The 9,564-nt window shown below is 43.7% G+C and overlaps 1 protein-coding gene across 1 annotated transcript; it reads right to left on the bottom strand.

Annotated features, from left to right (window-relative positions):
* Positions 1 to 2,903: 2,903 nt before the first annotated feature.
* On the bottom strand, positions 2,904 to 9,564 carry LOC109882581 (proteasome subunit beta type-5-like). Its single transcript, XM_020474683.2, has 3 exons — positions 9,281 to 9,564; positions 8,343 to 8,649; positions 2,904 to 3,534 (listed from the first exon to the last, which is right to left on the bottom strand). The coding sequence occupies exons 1-3, from the start codon at positions 9,503 to 9,505 to the stop codon at positions 3,248 to 3,250; spliced, it is 819 nt and encodes a 272-aa protein (XP_020330272.1). The 5' UTR covers positions 9,506 to 9,564; the 3' UTR covers positions 2,904 to 3,247.

Genomic DNA, 9,564 nt, shown 5'->3' with positions numbered 1-9,564 from the left:
CATACATTTCACGTATGGGTGGCCCCAGCGGAAATCAAACCCACGACCCTTGGCGTTGCAAGCGCCATGCTCTACCGACTGAGCTACACAGGACCATCCACAGGAGCTATCCAGTTTGAAATGGATCTGTGTTCATCTAACAGACTGGCCTCCCCCAGGAGCCTCACCCCTAATCAGATTTGGTAGCTGAGACCAAAATCGCATAGGACCACCTGACAGATGGCATAACGTGGGCATAGAGGTTATTTTCTGACACTGTGAAAATCACTGTGCTGGCACCTTCCTATATCGCCATTCACCAGCTGGTCTTTTTCAAAATGCACTGTTATTTAGGTTCAAACACAATGTTATTTTCACCATTTGTCAAACCGTCCCCGTGTCACCATCCAATAGTCGATTTTAAATCATTATGAGAGTGGAGAGAGCAAATCATGAGATGATGAAACTGAAAAATGTCCCTCATACTGAGAGCTAAATGGCCCTATACCAAGGGTGGAGACCAGTGGCAGTCGGTGCAGTTTAAGATGAGGGAAGACGATACATTTTTTATGAGAATGGCTCATTTCTATTACAGCATATTGGATGACTCATTCATATTCCATTCACCCAGCTCAATGTAACATCAATAGGTTTTGGCTACTACATAACTCAAATTTTCCCTGTACCCATCATGAGGTTGTAACAACCTAGCCTATGAATGAAAGCTCACAACGTAGTTTGAGAGACATTTTAGTAATCAAAGTGACAGTGACATTGAGTACCGCCTTGCACACTCTTCCCTGCATCTAGTGGATCTAGGATGTAATCATTAGTCCAACAGTTGCAAACAACAGTTTCAAATTCAGGTAGTATGTTAATCCCCATTTCGTTCCATTTAAGAAAAGTTTTTTAACAGAATCGGCGGAATTAATACATCCTTGATCACACGCAAACATTTCACTTTCATAGGAGCCAAATACAAAAAGCATGACCATTTGTTTGTTGTATAATTCCATCTCGCATATAAGAGCTCTCCTCTTCTCCTCTTATTTGTGGACTTCAGTGTACAACACATCTGTCTTTGACCAGGTGAAAAAAACTTTCCAAGCCAAACCTTCATATCATAACTGCTAACCGCTAAGCACAGCCTACATCGCTGTCAACCTATTAGCAAGCGTCACAGTCAACATAGTAACTAGAACTAAGGCGTTAATAAACCCGCTACAATCATGCAGTAAAGTATAGTCAGCAAACAGTTTAGCAGTTACAACAGCAGACCCCTGTGGCGATACATTCATAAAACCAAAAGCTTACCTTGACTTGGAAGAGTTCCAGTGTTGGATAGCCATAGCCAGGTAGATATCATAGGGTGCCTCTCTGTGTGAGCCATTTTTTCAAGAGGCTAGACTAGCTAGCTGCATTCACTAGCTACGTGAATGTGAAAAAAATACAACAAAATATAACTAGCTCTCTCTATTGGTTCTTTGTTTTTTAAGAAATGTAACTATTATCTTTCTCTCTCTTTGAGTCAACTACTCACCATATTTTATGCACTGCAGTGTTAGCTAGATGTAGCTTATGCTTTCAGTACCAGATTCATTCTCTGATCCTTTGATTGGGTGGACAGGTCAGTTCATGTTGCAAGAGCTCTGATAGGTAGGAGGACGTCCTCAGGAAGTTGTCATAATTACTGTGTAAGTTCATGGAAAGGGGTGAGAACCATGAGCCTCCTAGGTTTTGTATTGAAGTCAATGTACCTAGAGGATGGAAACTAGCTGTCCTCCGTGCTACCCTACAGTGCTGTTGAGACTACTATAGACCTTCCTTGCAAAATAGTATTTGAATGAATTATTTGGTGACGTAAATATATTTAGTATAGTTTAATATTAAAAGGATAACTTTGTTTCATTATTTAAATTATGAAATTCACTGAGGATGTTCCAACCGTTCATCCTCCACTGGTGGAGAACTTCAGTCATGACTGGCCACAGGCCCCTCATGTTGTACAAGCTTTTGTTCCATTCCAGTTCTTCTACACACTCAAGTTCATCATGTTAGAAAGAGAAGACCAAGATTAGTTCAATATTTGAATTATGAATCTTGTGCTTATCCTTAAAATAGTCTTTGCTCACTCATATGACCGTGCTCTCTCATCAGTGGTCCACTAACCAGTAAGTTAAATGCTCTGTATGAATCCAGCTCAACACACAGTGCCATTGTGAGATTGCAATTCACATCTCTTCCTTTTACTCAGAGCAGAGCGCTGGAAAAGGCTCGTTTACATGTATTGAAATCCCATTTGTTCATTTTTCCATCTGCCAACTATCCACCTGTGAAACTAGATTCTAACCCTGGCTGAAGGGGTAGGGGCTTAGACGTCTACCCCTTGCCGTGGTTTCCCGCCCATAAAACTGCTGAAGGGCCTCACAGCCCAACGCAGATCGTTACATTGTAAAGCACAGTGACAGAGCGGCACATAATATTAGCATTGAGAAGCTAAATGTGTCATAGAGAAATTAAACAATACATTTCCCTTCCAATTAAATAAATAAATCGTTGCTAAACCAGTGGAGGGGAAGTTACACGTGAGGGGAAAATACACTGTATTCCACACAGGAAACACAATTAATGATAGATATGTAATTAGCAACTCCAATGGTTTAAAAGGTAAACACTGCAGCTACTCCCCAATGGATCACAGAGCAGGGTTAGAAGGGTCGCTATCGGTAGAGGAACAGAAAACATCAGGATCTCGGATGCAAATGACAAAATGTCAACAGAAAATGAACATTTTGGGGAAAGGAGCAATGTCAAGGAAAACTATTAAATGACAGGTGAGAATGTGTTGTGTACATGAATAACATGCACATCTACAGTAAACACAGGAGGAAAAACAAAAAGGACACAAATAAAAAGACACATTCCAAGCTGAAAAAAAAACATCTCAGGATTTATTGAGAAAATATTTGCTTTCCCAGTTCTGGTTACAAGGTAGAGCTATAACAGTGTAAGAGAGAGACTACTCGAAGACTGAGTGAGCCGTATATTGAGCCCCCCATATCAAACACCGTGTGGGGGAACTGCAGCCCATTGTTTGGGAAAAATGTTCAAACATTTAAATTAGCTAGGAACATATCTGAAAGGAAACCATAACGGACGAGTAAGTGAAATTCATCCAAAACGGAAGAAAATTATTGCGATATCCTTATCAACCATCCCTAATTCTTATAATTCTCAAAAACTCTTCGACCATTCCTCCTTCCCCTCACTATTTCTTTGGTTCTTGGTACTGGTGGTGCAGCTTCAATACATCTTCCTGGGAGACTCTGGTCCAGCCCTCACTGTGGACGTGGTATAGGTTGACCTGTCCTCCGCTGTAGGCATCTCGGTATGTGGCCTGGTAGATAGCCCTACGGCCCAGCTCACACGCCTCTTCCACAGATAGATCCTGTCTCAGCCCGCTGTCCACCACACCGTACGCATACATGGACCCAGAGCCCACTGCAAACAGGTCCCCACACACACGGTTCCCCTCAGAGTCCACGTAGTACAACCCTGAGGAAGCAGAGACCGGAATCAGTCTATACCATCTGACATTCAGGGAGGGGTAGGAGGAGAGCAAGGTAAAGTGGGTTAATTTAACAGACTTTCGGAATCAAGTGTTGAACTGTGTCAGGGAAAATGAGGTGTAGGCTACACACTAGGGCTGACCCCATTAAGTGGACAGGCCGCTGGTCGGCCTGTTTTTAGACTGTTTTAGACTGTTTTTAGACTAGCAGTGGGAAAAAAATAACCCTAGTGTGTAGCCTACACCTCAATTTCCCTGACACAGTTCAACACGTCCGTCAGTCAATACATTTTTTACCCTCAAATCAAATCTAACTACACACAATATCCCATAATAACAAAGTTTAAACAGGTTTAGAATTTGCAGACTTATAAAAAATAGCTTATTTACATAAGGTCCCACAGTTGACAGCGCATGTCAGAGCAAAAACCAAGCCATGAGGTCCAAGGAATTGTTCGTAGAGCTCCGAGACAGGATTGTGTCGAGGCACAGATCTGGGGAAGGGTACCAAAAACATTTCTGCTGCATTGAAGGTCCCCATGAACACAGAGGCCTCCATCATTCTTAAATGGAAGAAGTTTGGAACCACCAAGACTCTTCCTAGAGCTGGCCGGCCTGTCAAACTGAGCAATCGGGGGAGTGGGAGATGGGAGAAGGGCCTTGGTCAGGGAAGTGTCCAAGAACCTGATGGTCACTCTGACAGAGTTCCTCTGGGGAGATTATTGTCCTTCTGGAAGGTTCTCCCATCTCTGCAGCACTTCACCAATCAGGTATATATGGTAGTGGCCAGATAGAAGCCACTCCTCAGTAAAAAGGCACATAACAGCCTGCTTGGAGTTTTCCAAAAGGCACCTAAAGGACTCTCAGATCATAAGAAACAAGTTTCTAGTCTGATGAAACCAAGAGGCCAAGCGTCAGATCTGGAGGTAACCTGGCATCATCCCTATGGTGAAGCATGGTGGTAGCAGCATCATGCTGTGGGGATGTTTTTCAGTGGCAGGGGTTAGGAGACTAGTCAGGTTTGAGGGAAAATTGAACGGCGCAAAACGCAGAGAGATCCTTGATGAAAACCTGCTCCAGAGCACTCAAAACTTCAGACTGGGGAGAAGGTTCACTTCCAACAGGACAACGACCCTAAGCACACAGACAAGACAATGCAGGAATGGCTTCGGGACAAGTCTCTGAATGGACTCTGGCTGGGTCACTCAATGACAAACTTGAACCAGATTTTTTTTTTGATATATAGACTATTATAAATTAAATGAAACTGTTCCACGAAAATGTGCACATGAAAATCATAACTTGCACGCAGATCAGTAGAAAGGGTATGATAACTTGGTACTCCAAACTGCTGGTGTAGGCTTACCGGCAACTTCAGGAGCATAACGGCAGAATCTGCGAGGGCCAGCAGCGGAAGAGGAGGGTCGGGAACAGGTTTTTTTCCATCTGGTTAGCCTACATTGATCTCGGACTCTTAGTCATTTGTTTTACTTTATTTTTAAATAACAGTGCTTAAAGCATCAGGCAAGCTCAGTAGCCCACATTTAGATGATTTTTTATAAAAACATAGGATGTGTCCAAATATATATTTAAAAATACACTTTAACAAAATGTCTACCAATCGCTTGGTTGAAAGAACAGACAACTCAGTCGACCAAGATATTTTTTAGTTAGGGACAGCCCTACCATCCACAAACACACTTCTCTCTCTCACACACACAAACACGTAATAGATCCAAGTGCACACACCATGCGGTGACCTCCAGAGGGAATGTGAACAGCTGCATCCTCTCAGAGTAAACCAAGCCCAGCAGAACCTGCTGACGAGGCACATCCCGAAACACTGCCTGCCCGTCTACCCCGGGGCGCTGCTCTAGGCCTTATTGATCCCTCCCAACACACCCAAATTAACTATCGACCCATACCAGGCCAAGCAGGTGACCCGAACTCAGAGGAAAGATGGAAAAACTAAACAAAATCACAACCATACTCATATATACACACTCGCACACGCTACACCTGATAATGCAAGCACACATACACACACAAAATTCAGGCTGGTGTATTTGCAAGGATGACTTGTGAGACAGTTTAATCCCCAATGTGACACGCAGAGGGCTTGATCACAGTGACGCAGCAGCAGTGACTAGCCCCACCAGCCTGTGCTGTTCCACCAGAGAGCCAACCTACAGATGGTGAATCAGGGAGGGAAAAAGCCAGTCTCTCAACACCATCAAAACATGAACCTATGATAATTTTGAATCACACACACACACACACACACAGTACAGCTCCCAGGCCAGTTAAGGACAGCCTATTAAAGCACACTTCTTTAAGAAATTGCTCTAAGAAGTCACAATTGCTTTCAACTGGCAAATTGCACCTTCTATACGCGTCGTTAGCTCTCTCTGATAATCACTAAGCTCCTGCCTATGCGCCAGGATAATTTGCCATTTTGGAGCTGCGAGTGAAGACTGAGGACTGGTTAAAAATGTAATAGAAGAGACTTTTCTAAAGGCAGGCACTCATGCAAAGAGGCAGGGAGGAAGGAGGAGGGTGGCTCTTCAGGGCCAGGCAGGGATAAAAGCACCAACACCTCCACATCCATAACACACCTGGGATCTATGTAGAGAATGCAGGAATGTAGATTGGGATGACGGAGGGGGAGGGAGAGAGCGTCACTGAGAAGCGGCACAGAAGATGAGGGGAGAGGGGGACGCTCATCATGGCAGAACAAAAGGGCTTAAATTCACGAGCCCACATAAACCTGCAGGAAGGCGGCGGGCTGCGAAAGGCGGAACGTTCCGGCATAGCGCCTCGCCTTCCACTCCACCAGTTAGGTGACAGGCGGTTAAGCTCTAGCTCTTTTTCATGTCAGCGCTGAGGAACATCAGAGTGACAGCCTTCAGAAGAGCAGGGGCTGGCATCAGACGGACGAGCAGAGTGTCTGTCTGTCTGAATGTGTCTGTCTCACTTAAACACATCACTGGCTCCGCTCCAAGGGAAAGGAGGCCAGGGGCTTCAAAAACAGATGCTCAGCCTCACACTCACTAGGGAACAGCAGCTTACCTATACTGTGCAGCTCCTGCTACCTGTGCAAATCCACTGACTCACTCACTTCAGGAGCCTATGTGGTTTGGTATTACAGTGCATTAACTTGGCCGTCAATGCATCATATAGTCTCTCTCCATTTATGACGCTTACCCTTTAAAAGTAACTGTTCAATGTTCCCAGATTTCTTTGAAATATAATTAATAGTGAAAGTTTTCATTCCCCCCAAAAATTGTAATTAAGTATGTTAATTGTGTTGGAATGGTGTGGGCGTACAGAATGTGTCACTAAAAATTATTCTTGCTTTTGAAGTGTTTTTTTCCCCTTTAGCCACAAATAGGAGTATAGTACGAGTCAACAACATTATTTGGATACGAGTTAACAGAATAAGAACTTTTAAAAGTAAGCTTTTCACTGGACAGTTACTTTAAGTCCACTGATCACAAAACATGAGACGATTTGTGCCCTAGAAACCAGCAACAGAACACGACCACGAGAGGTGTGCGTTAACTCACACCATCTAGCAGCCAGGCACTAAGCCTGTTCACCATATGAGAGTCATGGCATTGAATGTTATTACCAGGCACTAAGCCTGTTCACCATATGAGAGTCATGGCATTGAATGTTATTACCAGGCACTAAGCCTGTTCACCATATGAGAGTCATGGCATTGAATGTTATTACCAGGCACTAAGCCTGTTCACCATATGAGAGCCATGGCATTGAATGTTATTACCAGGCACTAAGCCTGTTCACCATATGAGAGCCATGGCATTGAATGTTATTAGTCATATTAGTCAAGATCTTAACATACTTCATTAGATATATTTCTTGTGCCACTTAAGACACTTAATCACCAGAATAACAGTGCTTGACATCATTGTAACCGCTAATGAGCTTTCTCTTAATCGAGATTGATTTAAATTTAGATGGCATTTACTTCTCCATTCAATCACTGGCATTGTAGCTGCTGCCATTCCTACTGCACTTATAGTGGGATCATTATTCACGCGATTGATTGCAGGATTTAATACGAGTCACCAAGGTCCCAGGCAGTCTGAAAGTCCACACATACTCCACACATTGTGAACAAAGCTCATCGATCAAGCAGAACCACTTTATGCATGCGACCCAATTGTCCGGGCCGAGACCTTGCGTCAATCACCACGCCGGCTCTCCCTGGCCCACAGTCCCAGCCCTATCAATCTCCCATCACAGCGTCATGGTGCAGCCCTCTTTAAGCACACCTCATGTACTGTAATGTAGGCTACTGATTATTACCTCACAGCATCTAAAAACACAAGTTAAATACACAAAAGTATGCAAGTGTGACAGCAATGCCATCTAGTGGGAGACAACCAAAATGCACTCAATCCAGTACTTAGCCTACTTTCTGAACTGTGTTGGTAACTGTTGACAGCTGATGTGTTGTAAACATTTTCACAAGTAGCAGAGACAGGAGAAGTTCACTCAATCCCTGCTAACTATTGCTATTATGAAAAAATAATGAAAAAAAACAATATATACACACACACACCTCATACTCTGAGCAGCTACTAACTCATGCTGTATGTTGCCTGCCTTTGGTATGAGTATGGGAAAACAGTTTACATAGTTAGCTAGTTCACCGGATCATAGTGTAAACAAATACAAATACATGTACAGGTATGACTGGGGTTCCACTGTAACATAGATACGTCAATTGGGGTAACACGTGTGCTCAGAGTGTAGGAGTTTCAATTACCTGGCCCCCTCTTGTCCCAACCACACACCATGGTGCCCATGCTGAGGCCCATGCCTTTATACTGGTACACCATATTTGCCAGAAGCTTGGAGGCAGCTGCCACAGAGATGCGCTCCTTGTTGCGAAGCTCATAGACGCGACACTGGCGGGCCAGCAGGCGCTCCCAAAAGCTGCAGTCTGCTGCACCTCCAGCCATGGTGCCCAGCAGGTACGGGTTAATCTCTATAACCTTCTTTACAGTCTGGGAGGCGATGTAGGCGCCAGCTGTGGCCCGAGAGTCCACCGCCACGATGACGCCATGTTGGAACTGTGGAATGATGACAAATGGGATTGCAGGTTGGTTAAGGAGGGCCAGCTGCTCTTGACTTGAGAAATTGGTGGCCTTACTGGCTGTCCGTTGATGGTTTCTTTCTGCTACAGAGAAGTTGATCCAACACTTTTAGAAGGATACAAATTCACTCAAATTCACTTCTCATGAACAACGTTTAGGCCCGTATGTAATGTATACTTAGCAAGTAACCTTTGCCCTGGATAGGACCACGTAACTAACTAAGTGGAATTGAAATTACTGACAAATGCCAAGCAAATAAACTGTGGCTACTAGCTAGTATGTGACACATTTGGATAAAGCAAACTTGTAATCTAGCTGGAGAACTGTCAGTGTTGTCAAGCTACTGTAGGCAGTTATATAAATAGCTAGCTTGCAAGCTTGGCTAGCGTTGGCAATGAGCAAGCACAATTAACACGCTAACATAAGCTAGCTAGCTAGCTAACCATCAAGAGTACTGAAAAACAGACAAAGCAAGAAACTCAAGAATACGTCACCAAAATAGCTAGATATAGCTGATATCAAATACAATTATCACGGATATCATTTTAGTTAATGTGTGAGTTATTTTACATTAAAAAAAAGGCTTTAACTAGCAATCTTAATTTACTTTGAAAGCCAGAGTGGTAGTCCCATGGAGAAATTCTATTTTTCTCTCCGGTCCGTCCTTGTCGTCAGGGCCGAGTGAAGCTTTTATGGCGAAATTAAGTCTGTCGCCCGGTGCAGCCCCAAATCCCAAGTCGGTCTGACCGAATCGACAACCAAATGAAAAAGACCGGTCATTATTAAATGAAAAATCCGCAGACTCACTCTGCAAGACACTAGACAACGCCATCTTTGAAAGTGTTTTGGAGATCAACCGACATACACGTCTCCTTCTATGGTATTTTTGCG

This window comes from Oncorhynchus kisutch, linkage group LG30 (assembly GCF_002021735.2).
Source record: "Oncorhynchus kisutch isolate 150728-3 linkage group LG30, Okis_V2, whole genome shotgun sequence".
Taxonomy (NCBI): domain Eukaryota; kingdom Metazoa; phylum Chordata; class Actinopteri; order Salmoniformes; family Salmonidae; genus Oncorhynchus; species Oncorhynchus kisutch.
Note: the sequence above shows the minus strand (reverse complement) of the source record. Positions and strands in the feature narration are given on the sequence as shown.